General features: G+C 50.0%; 1 protein-coding gene across 1 annotated transcript in view; it reads right to left on the reverse strand.

Moving 5' to 3' along the window:
- Positions 1 to 3,435: 3,435 nt before the first annotated feature.
- The window catches only part of cdh7a (cadherin 7a), a 58,507-nt gene continuing 40,988 nt past the window's right edge, over positions 3,436 to 20,954 (reverse strand). The window contains exons 7-12 of the mRNA XM_037456347.2: positions 20,092 to 20,345; positions 19,051 to 19,187; positions 17,230 to 17,351; positions 10,355 to 10,472; positions 8,804 to 9,052; positions 3,436 to 4,067 (exon numbers count right to left, since the gene is read on the reverse strand). Coding sequence (XP_037312244.2) covers positions 3,553 to 4,067; positions 8,804 to 9,052; positions 10,355 to 10,472; positions 17,230 to 17,351; positions 19,051 to 19,187; positions 20,092 to 20,345 — 1,395 coding nt within the window. The 3' untranslated portion in view covers positions 3,436 to 3,552. The remainder of the gene's footprint in view (positions 4,068 to 8,803; positions 9,053 to 10,354; positions 10,473 to 17,229; positions 17,352 to 19,050; positions 19,188 to 20,091; positions 20,346 to 20,954) is intronic.

Below are 20,954 nucleotides of genomic sequence, written 5' to 3' on the forward strand. Positions count from 1 at the left end.
CACTGCACCAGATGACTGCTTTAAGGACCAGGGCAACTAAGTCCACGTCTGAAAAAATAACCAATGTTCTGAATGTACTTGAAAGTATTGGTCTGGTTAAAAAAACAAGGTCTACTTACCTATAGGCTACCTAAATTTCTGAAAGTACTATATTTCTAAATATGCTATTGCTACACTTGTCTGCTGGAATTGGTTGAACAAAAATCCATGTGAAAAAAATTACTTCTCCCTGTTCTCAGGTCAAATATTTATGCAATTAAAATGCGATTAATTTTGATTAATTAATTACAAAGCCTCTAATTAGATTAATAATTTTAATCGAGTCCCGGCCCTAATAATATATATATTATATTATATATATATTATATTTTGACCCTACATATTTTGACTTTTTTCACAATATTTTTTTCCCATGACATGACTGGAATGATCTTAGATGGAGCAACCTACACGTCTCTGTCACTAATGCCAAATGCCCCAGATTTCTGTACTTTAAACCTTATCTGGGTTCAACCCTCAAGGGACATGGTGGCTCTTCCTAAATCCTTTTTTAGTTTTGGGTAACTGACATTTATAAAAAATCATAATGGGATATTGGTGCATCTTGGAGGATCAACCATGCTATTCATCCTTCCTGCATTGGTAAAGGCACAAGTGAGTTGAATTTGAATGTAACAGAGAATTGGAGGGTGGATGCACTAAAAAGGGTAAACAAATCTACACCCTGTGCCAGACTGTCAGTTTAAGGTTGTCCACAGGATGCCCTGAAGTAGACAAACATGTGATTGTCTTGAAAAAGGCCCTCAGAGGCTGTAATAAGTTTCATGTCAGTGTGACCACTGAATGAGACACATCTGCTCATCTTTACTGACTCATCCGGCCTTCTCTCCCGTCAAAAAGGTGGAACCCTGTAGCATGGCTAATAAGTGATAAAAGCTTAATTAGCAATTAACATCAAATTTTGTCAATTCATCATTCAAAAGATTCTTCATCATTCTTGACAATGCCATCATAACCCAAGTGAACGCGCCTTGTGTTTCTGCATAACCCCCAGGGTCCACTTCTCTGAAACAACCAGTGGGGACAATGCCCCCACAACTACCTCCGCGGTAGTGCGCTCAAGACTTGGCAGGAGCGGGATTTGAACCCACTGGCGGCGCTTACAGAGGCTTTCGGCTCCTTCTTGCACCCCTACACTACCAGTCCTGGTCACATTTTGCCAACTTTGATTCTTCTATTTAACCTTGAGCATGTGAGTTAAACTTTAAAAGTCTTTTAATTGCTATTTCCACATCTGGGCTTGAACCCACAACCTTCAAGTGCAGTGCAGGGGCTTATGTCAGCAGCTCTTCCACTGTGCTACTTCACCACACACTAACCAGCCCTTTGTTTGTTGTATTCAACCTTGAGATTGCTACTCAAACCTAAAGTAAAGCCAAAGGCTCAAACCCAAGACTGGGCTTGAACCCACAACCTTCAAATGCAGTGCAGGCTTGTGGCAGCAGCTCTTCCGCTGTGCTACTTCACCACACACTAACCAACCCTTTGTTTGTTGTATTCAACCTTGAGATTGCTACTCAAACCTGAAGTAAAGCCAAAGGCTCAAACCCAAGACTGGGCTTGAACCCACAACCTACAGGGTAAGGACAGTAGCTCCTCTGCTCTCGTGCTGCACTACCTCACCATGCACAAATTAAATCTCTCGTATTTAACCTTGAGACTGCTACTCAAACCTCAAAACACTTTCAAAGTTTACAGTTTGAAGCCCTGACTGCAACCAAACCCTCCTTCTGAGAGAGCAGGTTTGAACTGAGGATCCTCCACACTTCAGCCTTCCTGCTATCTCCCTGCACTGTTCCACCACACACCTGTTGATGCTTTTGAATCCAACCTCAATTCTCATAGATTCTCAGGCTGGAATCCACAACACAACACACTTGTCTGCTGGAATTGGTTGAACAAAAATAAAAATCCATGTGAAAAAAATTACTTCTCACTGTTCTCAGGTCAAATATTTATGCAATTAAAATGTGATTAATTTTGATTAATTAATTAAAGCCTCTAATTAATTAGATTAATATTTTTAATCGAGTCCCGGCCCTCATTTCAACACATTCTTTAGTTTTTACAAAAAATATGTCAAACACATCTCAAATGAAAGCATCTTTTGTTAGCTTCCACTCAGAAGAACAAAAGCATCACCAAAAATATATATGAATAAAAAAAGTATTTTAAGGAACTGAATGTCAATTTTATTTTCAGCAAAAACAGATAAAAACATCATTTGCACAATTCTGCCTCTTCAAAATAAATAATACATATCGGTTGTACATGTTGACACCCAATTCATTTATTTAAGCCGGAAAAACCAACGATCATACAGCGTCCTTCGGCCTTCATTTAACAGACGACCCACAGACATCATTGATTTCATTTCTGAACGACAACAAAGGCTTTTAACCTGCAAACTACTGAGGCAACATTTGTATTATTACAAACTTTGAGTAAATGTCCCTTTCAGAAAACAAAATCAATTTTTTTTCTAGAATCTAGGTGGTGTGAATCTTGTCATCAAGCACAACAAGGACCCTCAACAAAGCTTTGTCTTGCAACAGACGCCCCCCCCCCCCCCCCTCCCCGCCTCGTACAAAAGCAACAGGACCCAATCCTCACATCAGAAATCATACATTGGACTTGTCGATAGAAAGGCGAAAGAAAAGAGGAATAAAAAAAAAAAACACTCAGACAAACACTACATTGCAACACCTGCAAAATGTATTGTTAGGAGAAAAAGAAACGATCCTGTTTCATCAGAGGTGGGATTCTTCTTTTTTTTAAATATTTGCACAGCACGTCTTCACATCACTTACGAGTCTCTGCCGTGTGAGTGCAGCCGAGTAATGTGGTAAATGTTAATGAAAAACACCTTCTCTTTAATTTGCCCCCCCCCCCCACCCCGCCCCCAACCACAAACAGAGAAAAAATAAAACCCACAGAATTCTGCTGTCAAATTTTGCGCAAACAGTGGAGCGACTGCTGATTAGCCACCAGGGACACGTTGTTTCACGGGAGCACAAAGACAGCAGAGGAATGCATCAAAGCGAGCGCATCGCTGGAATGAAAGGACAGGTGCCCCCCCCCCCCCCATATCACCTCCCACCACCCTGTCAAAAGGCCCCCGACATGTATGCACTCTGCAGTGGACCCTTGGACCGGAGCCCGGGCTCTGGAACCTTTTCATGTCTCTTCCACACGAGGCCGAGCCCCTCCGGAAGTCTGTGTCAGAACCCGCGGTGGCATGAGGGGGGGGCATTTAAACCTCAAAGTGTTTTCCTTAAGCTCAAAAGTCCCTGTTTGTCTTTCAATCTCCCCCCCCCCCACCCCCCACCCCCCGTGCACTAAGGCGGACAAAATAATTCTCTCTGACGATAAATTACTTTCTTTTTTTTTGGGAGTTTTTTTTCTTCTATTTTTTCTTTTTCCCCCCCCCTCTGTTTCTCTAGTTCCGGAGAAATGTTCAGGGCGGGGGGGGGGGGTTGGGGGGTCGGGGGGCTATGAGAAAACGCCGGCCCCTTCGCCTCCGCCGTACAGGTCAGCCAGCTTCTTGAAGCGCGGCCCCCAGCTGCTGAGGTAGTCGTAGCTCTGCTCCGAGTCGGCGCTCAGCGACTCCAGCGAGCTCAGCGACGCGGCCACCGAGCCGCTGCCCTCGAAGGCGTACGTCTGCAGCGAGTCGTAAGGGGGCGCCGCCGAGTCCACGTCGGCGTCCTTCAGCCGCTCCCAGATGAACTCCCGGAACACCACGTTGTCCGGCAGCGACTTGTGGGCCGGGCGGGCGGCGGGCGCGTAGCGGAAGAAGGTGGGCGTGTCCGGCGTCACGTCCCGCCGCGCCCCGGGGTCCCGGATGGCGTTGAGGTTGCGCAGGGTCACCATGTCGAAGGCCTCCGTGTCCTCCTCGCCGCCGCCCTCGTCGTCGTAGCGGACGATATTCTCCCTGATGTCGCGCTCCTCCTCCAGGATCAGGGGCTCCTTCCGCCGCCGCCGCATCGTCACGATCAGCAGCACCATCACTGCGGGGAGAAGACGGAGGAGACTCGATGGCGTTTTTTGGGATGTGGAGGGGGGGGGGGGGGGGGGCATCGACTGCAAAAACCCTGTAATTGAATCCGCTGGGCCCCTCTGTGGTTTACACCACCTACATTTGGCTTCAAGACAAAACTCCACCAAATCTGTGTCCTCCTGAGATCTCACCCCCCCCCCTCCCCATCCTCTCCTCCTCTCCTCCCCCCCCCGTTCCCTCAGCCATACGTTATTGCTGAAAATAACTCTACGCCCAAGCAAACTGGCAAATGTCTAATGACGCTCAATCCGTCACTGTCGAGCTGATGCCAGTGAAGGATCGCTCCGCGCGCCATAACTCTCCTCCTCCTCCTCCCCTTCCTCCTCCTCCTCTTCCTCCTCGAGCCAGAGAGAAGCCCACGAGCCGAAATTCAAACACTACTTCACATCCTCTAATAAGGGAGCAAATGGAAGAGATGGAGGGTAGTGGGGTGTGGGGGGGATGTGTCACATGGAAGGGCAGCAGGAGATGAATGGCTAGGCCTCTGTGGGCAGTTTTCTTTTGTAAAACACTTGGAACGGTTCCTCCGGTCCGGCTCGACTAATAAAAAAAATAAATAAAACCCCACGGCGCTCTCAAGACAGAACGAACCCTCCGGTGGGGGTGGGGGGGGGGGGGTCGTTTCCTTTAATTCCACAACCTTCACGTCGTTGTGAACTCCATTGGATTCTGTAAAGTGAATTACAAAGTGACACATTGAAATAGAATATTCTCAGCGCTTTCCAGCAAAGCTCTTTAAGGGGTTTAATGCCTAGACGCCGTGGGCGGTAGGGGGGGGGGTGGGGGGGGGTTGGGGGGGCATCCAATCCCGCCGTGGGAGGACGAGCAGGTGGATGGCCGGGCATACAAATAGCCGGGTCCGTGTCGGGTACCGAGGGTCCTGTAAGAAATGATTTCCAGCCCTCAGACAGGTGAGCACACACACACACACACACACACACACACACTTACTGATGCTGTACACCAAATAACGGGAAAAAAAGGACATCAGCTTGGAGTCATGAAGGCTTTTTGCTGAAATTGAATTGTTTAAATGATCTACTCGGCACAATCAATACTGAACAAGGTGAGTTTTCCGCGCTGCCCTTTTCCTCCCAGCATGCATCAGTGCATGCACTCATTAGAGGATTGTTTTCTCCACGCGATTCCAGAGAATGTGGACCGATTATTCATTCATTCGGTGTCTCCTTCCTGCGAGAGGTATCAATCCGCAGCGGTCTGCAGGGAGGACCATGTTTGTACAAGTGTCATCATTTTCTCTGTTGTAAAAAAAAAAAAGAAAAAAAGAACAATAAGGGCCCAGAAAAGCTATTTTTTTAGTTAGTAATGTAAAAAAAAAAAGATTTGTTTTGGTTCTGAGAAATTCCTGTATTTGTGTTTGTCTTTGAGCTCTTCTAACTGGTTCAAAAGGGGCGGGAGCTTGATTTGATGCGTATTTCGTTTCCTGCTGTTTAATACCTGCTGCACATGTAAAACAACATGAGGGGGGGGGGGGGGGTCATGTCCAAATCATTGAGACATAACTTACGTGCAATTTAGTGATCTTAGTTTTTCTGAAACATTTAGAAGTACCAACCAACATTATTACGTTGAATTCAGAGCCACAAGATTTTCACTATGGACTAATCTGAAGATAATTTTCTCAATGAATTGATTAATTGAAAATGTTTAAAATGAAATCCAATTAGCCTATTTTTAACCAAATGATGACGTTTAGCTTTGGTTACTCACTGACTTTGAGAATTTGAAACCACAGAAACCGAAGCGGAAGATGAGATCCGGCAGGAATAAAGGTGTCCTCGTCACGATGAACTATATCAGCGCTCTGCATAAATTACACTGCAACGAAATGCGTTCTGCACCAGAAGCTGTTGACGGGCAGAGAAAACAATCACAACGTGCAAACACAAATCCTCCGTGTTATTGGCTTCTTTATCTGTATGTTTGCTGCATGATTCAAGCGGCTCCCATTGTTTCTTTGTTTGTGCAGATGTTATCCGTCACACTTGCCTTTCTGTCCCGACGACGTTCCCCTGTGTCTTTAGTGTCTTTTTTTTGTTGTTGTGTTGCTGTTGTTCCAAGTATCCTTCTGCAAGCTGTTGGCGGTTTTTTTTCTCTTCTTCTCACAACTCCCTTACAAGAGGTCTGTTTAGCGTCTGCCGAGCTGTCGTTATGAAGACAAATCTGCTCTTAATTGATTCGCTTAAAAAAAAAATCCTCTCCTTTTTTCCCTTTATTGTTAAAGTGCATCTCATCCAGTGTGACAGCAAATAATTGCACCGCTTGAACAAACAAATGCGAAGGTTTCCGATGTCCACAATGAAGCTTAAAGTTCTGCCGTGGAAGAATCAATGAGTCTGAATATGAACTCGTAAACACACAAACGGAGGGAGGGGGGGTCGCTTCGGGACACAGAAAGTGGAATTAGAGGCAGCTGTATAGAAATAAAGATTCATAGAATAAGCACAACTCAGACATAACATACTGTCTGGAGATTTAGAGTGCTACGTGATGTCCTAATTGGTCCTCTGGAGGATTGGGCCCTACCTGACATGCACCCGGGGGGGGGGGGGAGAAATGCCACTGGATCTTAACAAGATAATGATTGCCTCAGTACTTTGGGTGCATCATCCCCAAGTGATCCTACCATTAAAAAAAGGGTTTAGATGACATTTACAGCCACAACAAAAAAAACAAAACAAAAGGAGTTTTGTACTCAGTACTTTTCAGACGTATTACTGCAAAGAGCAGGGGACAAACTCTGTAATTAAATCTAAAAATATCAACTTATGATTAATGACCACTTGGCTTAGGAGCATGCAGCCGGAGCTAACTGCACACCACGCAGGACCCGCGTGAGTCCCTCAAAGCCAGCGAGAGGAGGAGGAGGAGGAGGGGGAGGAGGAGAAGGAGGAGGAGGAGGAGGAGGAGTGGCGGCACTCGGACCGCGGCTTTGAACCCGACTTCTTAGATACGACTGGCAGAATTTCCATTTTCATGTTACTTTATACTTTCAGAAAATTTAAACCATACATCACAAACTTTGTGACACATCCTTATATGTTTAGCTACCCAGCAGCAGATGAATTAAATCGAATAATTAAAATGTGTTTTTCTGGATACCTTTATATTTCATATTTCATATGGTCCAATCGCAACCAATCACGGCCCCCCCAGTCGCTGCCTACAGATTGGAAGAGATCTTGATGGAAGCGCATCAAGGAGGATCACAGTAGAGGGAGGGGAGGGGGGGGGGGGACTGACACGTCTTCCTGTGGGTTTGATGAGCGGTTACAGAGAGCCAAACCCCAGAATGCACCATTCCTGTGACCTCCACAAAATATTCAAGTCTATAAGAGCACATCAGGAGGAAAGAAGCACCAGAATCACCTCAAATCTCATCACCGACTCGGGCGGCCTTCAGGCACTACTTTCCTTCACTACTCACACATTAAATTAACTGGCAATGCTTTTTAATAAAGATTTAAGCATAATAAAGATCCTTATGATGAAGTGACCAATCAAGTGAATGTATTCTTATGAAAATACATTTCGATTGATACCATCTCAGCTGGAGCGACTATCGGACAAATCTCGAAAATAAATATCTTGAAATGCAATCCAGGTCAAACATTACAATAAAAAGGCTCCAGCGAGGCCCGGTTTGCAGACTCTAATTGATGGCGTTGGAGCGATTTCACTGGTGTTTTCTTTGTAAAAAAAAAAAAAAACCCGGGCAGCTATTCAGAGCCGGCTGACCGGGGTCACCCGTACTCACCCAAAGAGGAAATGCGAGGGGAGCACATCTCCCTGCAAGTTTGACATGTGCAGGACCTCCGAATGCAACTGTGTGTTTTAGCGAAGCTTCTCTCACACAAACACACACACAAACACACACACACTTCTTCAAGGACCCGCATAATGACTAACAGCACAGATGAGTGTGAATGGGTTGTAAACACTGAGGTGAGCGGGCTTTTCTATAGCGCAGCACATATTTAACATCGGCGCACTTACCAAATCGCAGCTTAATCTGAACCGCAGAGGTTGCCCTCGAGCCGCATCAGACTGCAGAGGTCGGCTCTGATGACCTGCACATTCTTCTGATTTGCAAACTGTGCACTGAGTGGGACGAGGGGGGGGGGGGGTGGGGGGGGGGGGGGCGAGAGCATTCCTGCAGGGTAGGGCTCGCATCCAACATCCGTTGTCACGTGATCTTAAGACATTCCATTGATTTCATCCATAGTTATATTATATGGGTGAATGGCTGGAATATGTAGAAATCCAACTTTTGTCATAAGAACAACCTTCTGAGACATCAGAACAGACGCCAATTGCTGTTTCGTTTCGCTCGCTGTCCATAACTCTGTCCTGCCTTCCCCGCTGCTAATGCATATCTGCCATTTGCATGACAGCGTTTGTTTTGGTGCTTTCTGGCATGCGGCGGCCCCCTTTTCAGCAGCTCGGATAATCCACATGTTCACAAACACCTGTTACTTCTGAGGGAAGCATCGAGCAGTTCTGTGGTACCTTGTGCTGCACTCGAGCATCGCGTGAAGTACTACTGGAAACTTTGCTGTGACCAAACACCCGGTTGTTTTGTTGAGCCAAATGTAACGATGAATGAATGAAGCCGTTACCCCTGACCCCCCCCCCCCCCCCCACCCACCCTACACAGGATCTTACCCAGGAGCGTGATGATGCAGCCCAGGATCGCCACCAGGGCGCCGGTGCTCAGGCCGGTGGCCGTGTAGGCCACGGCGCCGCAGGACAGGGCCACGCCGTCCGAGTCGCAGTCGCACACGCGCACCGACAGCGCGTTGGTGCTGCTGAGGGCGGGGCTCCCGCTGTCCACGATCACAACCGGCAGCCGGTACGCGGCCTGCTCCCGCCTCCGGAACCCGCCTCGCCTGGTCAGCACGGAGGCCGTGTTGTCTGCAGAGGGGGGGGAAGGGGGGGGGGGGGGAGGAGTAGTTAATCGGTTAGGTTTGTCGAGGTTCCTTGGCGTCAGGTGACACCGGCGCACATGTGACCAGCGGGAGGCCTGGCGTCCTCCCGGCCCGATGAGCGCCGCGCTTTCGGGCGCCGTCTGGAATGATTTCACGGCGCTCTCGCCGGCAGATGGTGTCAATTAACACACTTCATTACGTGACACTCGGCGGCGTCTCTCCCTGCTCGCGACCACCTGTTGGCTAATAACGGCGTTGGTTTGATGGTTAAAAAAAAAACCTGTATGTGAGAGAAAGAAGGCGGAACTATGTGCAACGAAAAGAGAAAAATAAAGCCTTTTTGTGACTTCAATAGATTGAAATGCACTTTAAATTGAGCCGTCAGACTACAGGAATGTAGATTTAACCTTGAAGAAAAAAAAATAAATCCTTTGTGTGCTCATATCCGTCGATACTCAGATTGCTCTTTAGAGTCTAAGAATAGAGTAAAAATGAACACAGAGAAGAGCTCTCGTGTCGGCGCCACATCAGACAAATCAGCAGAAAATGTCTCGCCTTTGAAAATGTGTCGATAAACGTATTGTGATGGTAAAAAAAACACTTATTATCCAATATAATATTGTGTGTTACCCTTCTGTAGGGCTATAACTACGCAGACATAGAAGCGCCACAGTGTAGAAATACTGAGGTATATAAGAGAAAAATACTTCACTACTACACCTTTTTAACATGTCTTGCAAAGTTTTGTCCCCCCCGACCCCCCACCCCCCACTGGCCTTCACGGTTACAAAGGCGGGCTCCCGAGGCTGCGCGCTGAGGTCAGAGTTCTTCTTCTGCATTTTCTTCTTTTGCATTCAGTTTTGATGCAGCAGAGGAGCAGAGAGAGAGGGAGGGGACGTGTGGGGGTGGGGGGTGGTGGGGCATTGTCACGGCAGAAGTACGTGTTTCATTTTGCCCCCCCCCCCGGTCGCTCTCCTCCTCCTGAGCGAGATCGAGGTGGGAGAACGTGTCCTGATTTCGGGGCTCGATGGGGAGGGAGAGAGCAGCAAGTAGAGACGAGCCCGACCTGCAACCAGCAACGGGGGGGGGGGTCTTTGACCAGGAGCAACGTTCATAATTGGTGACAGAGCGGTTGGTGGTAAAACCCAGCTCCTGTGTTTTTTTTTGTTTTTTTTTCGTATTATCAGGCTTTTCCCCCCCCCCCATTCATTCCCAGCAGATCATTCCCAGCAGATCATTCCAACACTTCGACGTCACCGGGGAGCTAAAGTTTGGGGCGGAGCCTCACCTTTGTTGTCCCGCAGGGTGAAGTTGGGGTTGCCGGCGACGGCGGCGGCGAGGGCGAAGTAGAAGCGGTGGCCGCTCGGAGGTTCGTCCTTGTCCACGGCGCTGACGGTCTGGATCACCTGAGGAGCACAGGTGAGAAGGAAGAAGGGCGGCAGATTAAGCGGCAGATTAAGCGGCAATCTCTGCGCGGGGGGGGGGGGTGGGGGGGGTGGGAGCCGAAGCGACGGCGTGTGGAGTGGATTGTGACGGATGGAAAGGATTTGACAGTAAGAGCTTATTTGGCAGCCTCTTAGGGAACAAGTGGTTTTCTTTGGGGAGGTGATTTCATCTGAAGAAAGTTATTGTCCAGGCAACAGTTCTTTGTCCCCCCCCTTCCCCCCCCCCCCCCCCCTCCCTCACACACCTCGGACCGAAACATCCATTTAGTGAAATAATGGAAAAGGATTATGGATTTTTTTTTTTTTTTTTGCATTACATAGTTCCTTCAGGCAATGGCAAGAATTCTTTTTTTTTTTTTTTCTTCAAACCTTTGTGAAGTGAGGTCACAATGAGGAACAGTGATAACAATCCGCATTCACTTTTCTCCCTTTTATCGATTTGGTTTTCTGCCCTTTGATGGGAGACGAGCATCTAAACATGAACACAACACATATTCACCACACACCCTTTTTTTTTTTTTTGTGGCCTTCTATGAGCCATCGCTGCCTCGTTGGAAGTATTTTCCGTTTTGGACACACGCACGAGGAGATCCACTCCCTTTCAGTGAGAAGAGTCCAGAAATATACAACAAGGACAACGGATTAAATGGAATTACTGACACGATTTAATAATTTCCACCTTTAAATGGGCCTTTTCTCAGATTCTTTGGGAATTGGTCAAACTAAAACCTGCCGGGGTGGTGGAAGTCACATTACAAAAGGTCTTCCAACCTCTAACGTCCAAAGTCACAACCACCTGCCCGGGTCAGGAGACGCTTTCACTGCCACACGTGTGGAAGTGACATCTTCCAGGTAAAACCAAGCGAAAGCCGTTTGGTTTGGGACTCTTTCTTTTTGCCTCTCGGACTCCTCGGGCCGCACCGAGTCCTCCTCCCTTCGGCCGCACCGCAGCGCCGACGTCTATGAATAATTCAGGAGATGAAAACCACCAAATAACCCAATTTATTTACGCCCACCAGCGCGCGCTGTAATCTTTTTCTTCGCCAACACCAAACGCGCTGTTTCCCCCCCCAAACACACACAATCGGACGCCGCGCTCAGCTGTGCAGCGAGAAGGAGACGAAGGGGAGGGAGGTGTGACCGGCGCCACGCGGGACGATGGCCGCGGACGTCAAAGGGCGAGCTACTCGCACCGGCGGACGGGATCCAAAGGGACTCGCGCCGAATTATCACGTCTCGCAGGCCGCCTCAAAAAAAAAAAAAAAAATATGATGAAGAATGATCCATCGGTGGATGATCGTTTGTCAGCTGTGAGTAAATGCTGCTGGTTACACGCTGTCAGGTGTAGGTGGCAAACGACGACCTGCCCATAATTAAAACTGGCAGGCGGGGGTAGGGGGGGGGGTGAAATTCATAAATATTTGACCCCAAAATAAAATAAAAAATAAAAAAACAGGTGCTCTTTCATCAGCAGAATGAATCACAAGGTCCTGCTTCCCGGCTGCCATGGCAGAGGTTGCACCCGGGGGTGTCTGTGCATGCACACGCAGGTCTGTGTGACGCCGCCGCTGAGCACCCAGTGTGCATGTGTGTGTGCGTGTGTGCATCTGCATATCACGAAAGCTGCCACTGATCCCGGGTTCACAATAACTCAAACGCACCTCTCACTCTCTCGTGGAAATCTCACATCTGATGAATCCCGCGCACAATGTCAACGCCCCCCCCCCCCCCCTTTTTGAGATGTCCTTTGAACGTCGCAGATGAGTTGGGAGCTTATCTCTGGTAAGGTTCCGTTTCCTCCCGCTGGGGGAAGGGACTGTAAATCACCCTTGAATCACACGCTGCGTAATGTACGGCGCCTTTCATTAGAGGCGCTCTGATGCAAAGGCGTTCCAGAGAACGGGGGGGGGGGTTCTCTAATGGCTTGAGCGGCAGACAGCAGGTGGGGGGGGGGGGGGGGGGGGGGCATGGGTGTAGACATAAATTCCGACGGAAAGACATTAACGGCAGCGGCAGACTGGTGCCTGTCGCAAGCAAAGACCGAGGAGGCCCATGAATCACCGAATCACAGGGTTTTTTGGGGGGGGTTTTTAAAGTTCACAAATCGGCCGCACATCAGATCAAAGAGGATGTGAAAAAGGACAAAGGTGTCTCTGGCTTTTTGGAGGAGGACGTGCAAACGACCATCAGAAGCCGCCGCTGTGTGCTGAAGGCATGCGGGCACCCAGTGCAGTCCCAAAACATTTGTGACTTTAAAACTAAGCACCAGCTAAAAATCCGAGATCTCTAAGGAATATGTGAACAAATAAGAGAGTTAACTGTGACGGTTTGGGTTTGTTTCCTGTTTGATTTTGTAAAACTTCCCCTGCCTTGTCCTGTCGTCCCCTGTGATCATGTCCAATCAGCTGCACCTTCCCGGTGTCTTCGAGGAGCGTGTGTGTGTCTCTTGTCTTTCCTGAAGCGTCTGCTTGTGACTTCCTGGTCTTTGTCTGACCTTTGACCCCCCCAAGCATTTTGATTTATTAAAGTACTTTTTGTTTTCAACTTCTGACCCCGCTCTGCGACAGTTAACGGATTCTTTTCTATTCAAATTGTATAGAAGGACATTTCTCACTGCTTTGTAACTGTACTCCTTCTGACCTCATTTAACCTCAATTCCAGTTTGGCATTTGTGTTCTTGTGTGTTTTTCATTTTCTTATCAGCCGACGTATACACGCCGAGGCCGAGGTATAAGCAACGATCCGAATTATTGACCCGGGCTCTGATGCCAACCCCGCGAGTCCACATCGCAGGCGGCGGCGGCGATTCGATCCGGCAGCGGGCGGCGCGTCCTTTTCCCGCTCAGCGCCGCGACGATCTTGATTGACAAAAATCAAGCTCGGCTCGCAAACTGCAAAAATTGAATTTGACAGCAGTAGGTTGATTAGAGAGGATCTTTAGAAAAGCCAAGAACCCCCCCGCGGTGGTGAATGCTTGCACCGATTTTGTGCGTCTTGTGTATTTATTTGATGATCCGACGCACACAAACATCAGGCACTAAAGTTTAAAACGAAGCTATTTTAATCAGACTGTTCGAGGAGCAGTTTTAGAACATTTAAGTGAAAGGAAATGAACGAGAATATTCTTCACCGCGAGACAAAGCACAAACTCCGCCGCCGTTGATCCGACGCCATCGACTCCCGAGTCCGTGTCTTCGAGACTTCAGGTCCAGTAATTTGGGCGTCCGCGCAGTCTAATTATTACCAGAACACCGGGAGGCATCTTAAGTGAAACGCCACGACGGCGCCTGTGAGCGGCGGTGTGCGTCTGCGCCGCGCCGGGGGAGAGACGCCGCCCCCCCCCCCCCCCTCGTAACGAGGGGAGAGAGATGTCGGCTAATGCAGCACGGCCAGACACAGAGGCTTCGGTTTGTGTGAGAAACCGGAGGGATAACGAGCTGGAATAATACGTTCCCCTCCTGCATTAAAAAAAAAAAACACTCCTTTAACTACTCCAAAATGTGCAGTGTGTTTAACATGATCTGAAAACTGTAATTATCAACATTTGTCAAAAAGCAAAAGAGTGAAGCCAGCAAAATAAAACTCAAATGGATTTACAATGAGCATCGCATCAAATGGGCGGCACGCGTTGCCATGGCGCCAGCTGCAGGAGAGAGAAATGGGGGGTGGGGGAGGTGATCCTGCGTTTTTCACACCCTTCCGTTGACGTCGACGACCCAAACATCACCCGTGTGACACCCGGTGACTTTGTGCAGCAGTGGATCAACAGCACCCGCACACACCTGTCTCCCCCCCCTCATCCCCCCCGCCCCCCGCTGTCATCACACAAAGCAGTCAGCGGGCGCGTCATCGTTCAACCGGTTCGCCCTCACAAATGGGGACGGAGCGATCTGGTGGCGTCCGAGTTGACCTTTCCCCCCCCCCCCATGTTCAGAGCGCACTAATCTTTCGTCCCCCACCTGGATGCAACACTCGTGATGAACTGATCATTTGGATGAAGGACTGGAGGCGTGAAGGTGTCTGTGGGGTCCGTGCGACGGACGCTGACAGCCGAGGCTTCGCTTTAGGAGGTGTCGAGTCAAGTTTCCACATCACAGGGCAGGTACATGAAGTCCTCACGGAGCGGTTCTAACACGCTACGTGCTATTAACCAGGTGAAGCGGTACCAGAACCCGGCTCCTCCTCCACGGGGCCTCAGGAGGACGCTGGCTCTCCTCCGGGATGCTGAGGGCGGGGCCACGGAATGCCAAGTCCAATCACGTGTGTAATGGTTACACTGAAGTGATTGCACAACATGACCCAACCCCCCCCCGCCCCCCCTCCCTCCCCCACACTGCCCCTGCCCTGTTCCACCCCATCATAATATCAATTAGCATCATGGCGGAAGACAGACGCAGCAGTGATCCGTAACGAGTGGCATCTCTGGAGAGAGCCGGTGCCACGAGACGGCCTTAATTAGGCCTCAAAGATGGCAGGTCCCCCCCCCTCCCAGCCCCCCCGCGGTCCCTGTTAATCTGTGCCACGCAGTCAACCCCCCAGTCAACCCTCCCCGGCCCCAACCGGCGAAATGTTATCATTCCACCTCCGCCGGAGGTTTTTAACCACTCTTTACGGGGAGGCGAACAAAGGGGCTTCAGCCGGACAAACACTACTTGAATTAATTTGGGATAAGGGGGGCGGGGGGGTCTGGGGCGGCGCACAACTGACAAGTCACGAGTCCCGCCAGCCCGACGGCTCGCAGAGACAGCAGACACCTCGTTGTCATTCAGACCGCCCTCCGCATCCAAATGCCAACCCCCGCCTCCACTCCCCTCCCCCCCCCCCTCTTCCTCCCTTTGCGCCGGATGTGTTTTTGGGTGTAAATTTCATCTATTACGACCGAAGGTGAAATCCCGCTGGTGCACCTCTGTATTTGAGTGTGATTTAATAGGTAAGAGAACTATTCTCAACATTGGTTCTGCCCGGCAACAAGGGGAAGAGGAAGTTTACATTTTATTTTGTCAACTCTCCACTAAACATTTTCATGATATCTGCAGAAGTAAGATATGGTGAAATATCTCATATAAAACACACGGCACGTGAAATAGAGTCGGATGTGTTTCTTCTGGTTCAGTGATTGGAGGAATAGGAATAAAGACGCTTCATTTCAACGCGTATCCCTGCCATCCTTCATCCACTTTATAACAGGCCACAAACGCACCTGACCGGAGACGTCTCTCTTCGAACAAACAACGGCCCCCTTTGAGGGCGACGCCGAGGGGGAGTTTGGATGCGGCGCCCTGCAGCCCGAGCGGCGGCTGGCCGGCTGCGCCGAGAGCGGCCCCCTCGCAGCTCGGGCCCCCGGCTGGCGTTGACCGAGCGCCCCGTCGGCTCCGGGGCTGAGTAATTACCGATACGCGCTACCTTTTCCTGCTGATGACGCTGTCACGGACCGCGGCCCCGTTGCCGTGTCCTCGGGGGCCGGGTTTGATTGTTTGGAAATGACTTTGTTTCAGTGTCGTCGCATCGGTCCCGCGCGGCGTCATTTATCAGACGCCGGCGGGGGAGAAATGTGCAAATTATCCGTTGAGCTTGAAAGTCCAGGGTGCGTTGGACGGGTGATGGATGGTTGCTAGGGATGCTCTCGATTTGATATTACTGAGCGACAACGCTCATCCAAAGATAAGTGGCAGCGTCGTTAACAAAAGAACAGACATTCAGCCGCGGTAGAAAGGAATTCTTCAATAATGATGGCAACTAATGTAGAGCCAATGTTTATTTCAGCAAATACTCCGCACCCGAAGGCTAGAATCTAATTAATTAAATATAGATCAGCAATGTCTCAAAAGACCTCAAGGTAGGTTGAATTTTATGCCGGGAAAGTTTTTAATCTTGTATTTTGAGGTCTGAACAAAACAAATAAAGGGAGAAACAGAAAAATAACACACCCGGGAAGCTTCACCTGCACGTCGTGGTCAAGCATCACGCGCACAGAGAAGGAGGCCGACATGAAATACGGTCTCTCATTATCCCAAATGAAATTTGTTCACCCTCCTGTGAGCACGGTGACAAACAGCTCTGAAATATAAATGCAAATAGCATATTTAAAAAGGGCCTAATAGCCATTTTCCAATACCATGCATCATTCTGATCAATCGTACTTATGCAGGTCTACGCGCCTCCTTTACACGTTGCCTCTGATTGTATTTTTCCCCAAATGCCACGAGCAGACGAATCGCCGCCGGAGACGCACGAGTCATTTAGCAACAATGAAGCCAAATGCCACGCATGGCCGCAGCTTCATTTCCTCCCTTCCTTCTCCCCCCCCCCCCCGGATCACATCGCCAAACCCTCACCGGTCCCTTTTTTATTTATTTATTTGGGTGATCTGCCTCTCGTCCCGCCGCGGCGGTCGTTAAATTACGCGCTCGGATCGCGGCGGGGGGGGGCAGCAATCCTTCCCGTCGCGTTGTTATTGTGGATTTAGACCACAGGCGGGAGTCGTTAATTCGGTGGGCTTTTTGACATAATGGAATGAGGGGTACATCTCCGATGAGGGATGACACAGCACCTGCTATAAAATCTTGAGGATGAGTCTCATGCTAATGAGGCCTTCTCCCTGGGACGACCTCGAGCTGTGGAGACGTGCGCAGTGGACTTGTTTTGAGGAACAGGAACGAGGTTGCATGGCTTCGAGAGTCAGCTGGCGGCGTTGGAGGCGGCGGCGGCGGCGTCTTACCTGTCCTGCCGCGGCGTTTTCACAGAGGACGGTTTCATAGTCTAGTGCGAAGACCGGAGCGTTATCGTTTATGTCCAGCACGGTGATGAGAGCGACGCCTTTTCCAATTTGGGTCGGGTCCTCTGAAGGAAAAAAAAGAAAAGGAGAGAAGAGAGAGTCCTGGTGTCAGAGCTTTTTTCGGGGGGTAAAAAAAACACTTTCATGCTGCCTCGACTCTGCTTTGGCCGCTTTATGGAGTATTGATCTTTTCTCTTGTGTTCTAATTAATCTCAAAGGAGGAGGGGGGGGGGGGGGGGACTGGCAACCCGGGGGCCCGACCAGCTGCGGACGAGCCGCCTTCGCGCCGCTGCCACGCACTGACGGCTAAACGGCCCCGCGTCTCAGAGCGAGACGATGATTAAGGCCGGCGGCACGAACCGCGCTGACATCCGTGGGTGCCGGTTGATTTGCCGCCGATAAAAAAAGGGGACGGCGCGGCGCCTCGGGGGGGGGGGGGGGGTAGCTGCAGCTCCTTGCACACTGCAGGCTGCTTACTGTAAACACTGGGATGATGCGCACGGGGCAGTGGATGACGCTCTGAAAAAAAAAAAAAAAAAACTGAAGGATGTTTCCAGCTGGGAAAACGGCCCCCGGTGTCACCGTGAGTCAGAGGCCGGTGCCTCGCGCATGAGGGGCCGCCGTGGCATTTCACCGCGGCTATTATTACACGCTGCCGTCTCTTTGCTGCTATATCCGGCACGGCGGTGTGTCAGTGTGGCATTAGATGTAAATAAAAAAGAAAACCCCCTTTGAAGCAGAGGACGAACCCTTCCCTTTTCAAACCGTGTGTTTAAGTGGAAGCGGAGGAGCCGGAAGGCCGAAGGCCTCGGGTTCCTTGTGTCGGGTCGCGTGCCGTGGATTGTTGTCCGATGTGTTTGCATGATCGAAGCCAAGTGACGCAAAGACTGGAAAAAAAGAAGAAAGACTGCACTCGGTGTCCTCGGAGCCATTGGGGGGGGGGGGGGGGTAATCAGAAAGGCAGCCGGCACTTCTTCCTGTCGCGTTAGCGTAGTTCAGCCCGTGGGTGAGATCGCCCCCCCCCCTTAGTCAGCGTCTCGTCCCCACCGGCTCACGGACACGCGGAGGTCGACTGTCCCGTGCGTGAATTAACATTCCCCGACAGCCCCACAGTGACCTCCCCCTCCCCCCCCCCCCCCCCCCCCGACAACCGAGCCAACCCTCTGCACGGACGTTGCGGAGCAGGACAACAGGTCGGACGCAGCAGCGTCGCAGTGTGAAACCCGACAAGTGTCCCAACGTCCAACGCTCTGCGGTGGCAGGTTTACGGCTCGAAGGCCTCAGTCAGTTTGAAAAAAACGAGTCCAAGGGAGGGCCTGTCGTTTCTCTGGAGGTCGAGATGGAAGGTTTTGCCCTCGCGGAATGACGTGACATCCGGTCGACAGGCCTGTGGACATTTTCGTCTCCTTTTGGGAATCTGGTGAAAGCGTAACGCACGACGCACAGAACTGAACCCAATCTGCAGAGGACATGCAAACAAACGGCGTAGCTCTTGCAGTGTTGAGCTCGTTAGTGCTATTATATGTAGGTTAAGATGTATGATCAGACGGTTACTTTATGCTACTAGAACACTGTATTGCGGCTTAAATAACTTACATAATATTATTATTTATCAAAGTAAAGGTTTGTAGGGCTTGCATTCATTATTATATTGTGCAAAAATCACATAAACAGCGCCTACAAATGAATGTAGTAATAATGTCCTCCAAGGGGGCTTTAAAGTTACACGTGTGCTAACTTGTTCTTTCGGGGGGTTAAACTCACGCGTCTCGATGGCGAAGACGGTGAGGTTGTGGATGGAGTTGGCCTCCCGGTCCAGAGGCTTGGCCGAACTGATGAGGCCGCTCAGAGCGTCCACGTTGAAGAAGCGCTCCAGGTCCGTGTTTCTGTCGATGGAGTACCTAGACGACGACACACAGCGCACTCACCAAAAGGGGCCTACATTTACATTTCAGTAGTTCTTCACGGAGATGATGGGTCTCCCTTGTCAAACTGTACATAAATCCCACTTTGGGTGAATAAAGGGAGAGCGAGAGAGCTCAATAAGTCGTGTTCACGTTTGATAAAAACGTAGAAGTTTCAGAATGGCGGCAGGAACTTGGACCTTCGCCGCACAAACGCCACAAAACCCTTTTGTTGTTGATCAAGGCGCGGCCTCTCTCCGGTCGGCCCTCAGCACACAACGAGGCGGATTTCTAGAGAAAATTACAACTTCAATTAGCCTACATCCAAAAGGGTATTATTGCAATGTAATTTGACTCTTGTGGCTGAATTAGTTCCACAATAATTTTAATTTCAACAGATGTAGAGAAATATATTGCAGACACTGATAACAGTCGCGGAAGGGAAAAAAAAAGCGGCAATTTACAGCAACAATGGTGCAGTAATTTGATTTTCTGATCAAGATTACTTACAATCCTAACAGAGCAAGGCATGAATACCCCACAATATTCATTCAATTAACAGAAAATAGAAGGGGATCTCGAGAGCGACGCCGCGCAGATTGGCAATACGAGTGCTTGTTTGGACCCTCCTGAAGGACTGCTCTTCTCCAACATGGCATTTCACTTTTTTTTTTGCTAGTGTTGCAGTCCTCTGCCCCCCCCCCCCCCTCCCCGCCATCTGGCCGCGTGTCTGCGACAGCCAAACAGGGGGGGGGGGGGGGGGGGATCATGTGGAAGTGTTTGAACAGAACACGAACACGCTTCGTTCTGGGGATTCTGGGAGATTTCACTTGTTGGTTAACAAACAGCTCGGAGTGTCGGAGCCGCGGGGCGCGCTGCGGACGGGGGGGGGGGGGGTTACCTGATGGCGTTGCCGGAGCTGTCCGGGTCGTGGGCGGAGACTTTGCCGATGGAGGTGCCCACCCGGGCGTCCTCCGAGACGACCATCCTGCTGAGCGGCGGCGAGAAGACGGGCGGCTCGTTCACGTCCTCCACGGTCACCCGGACGGACGCCGTGTCGCTGAACGGCCCGGCGCTCAGGAAGTTGGAGTCAATGTTCCTGTTGGTAGCCTCGATTCTCAGGGAGAAGGTGCTCTTCGTTTCAAAGTCCAGAGGCTGTGGGGGGTGGAGGAGGGGGGGGGGGGCAGAATGGACAACATGGGTGTAAGATGTCCACTCTCCTCATCAATGTAAGAGCGTCTCAGCTGGTCTTTGTGGTTCTCGACGTCGATCGAAGGCGGACGACGTGGTGACAAGGGGAGAGAGAAATAAAAGCTGCCGGGACGTTTCTAGTCATTTTGTCCAGCTTATCGAACCCCCCCCCCGACTGATAATACACTGCAGAAGGACGTTGATTTGACACGTTCATCCCCCAGCGGGGTTGGAGCCGTCTGAGTTTGTTGCAGAACCGGCCACAAAACGCCTCCGACTCTCCCACAAAAAGACCAGCGAGACATGTGACGCGCTCAACGTCAGATTGGTCATTTAAGTCCGCGGTTATCGATGAGGTCATTCATTGAGGTTTTTTTTTTTTTTTTTAAATCTCTATGTTGTTTTGCTGGAGCGACCAACGGGATGCAAACTTCGATCCACGTGCGAGTCAATGCCGATTCGCCATTAGTGAACATCACTTAATCTGATGGCCTAAAAGACGGCGAAGAGAAGCTGAAATGCCTTTATTATCATCTCACTCCGTTTGTTATGACCTGAGAAAACAGTCATTAT

The sequence above is a fragment of the Pungitius pungitius genome, chromosome 19 (genome assembly GCF_949316345.1).
Source record: "Pungitius pungitius chromosome 19, fPunPun2.1, whole genome shotgun sequence".
Classification (NCBI taxonomy): Eukaryota; Metazoa; Chordata; class Actinopteri; order Perciformes; family Gasterosteidae; genus Pungitius; species Pungitius pungitius.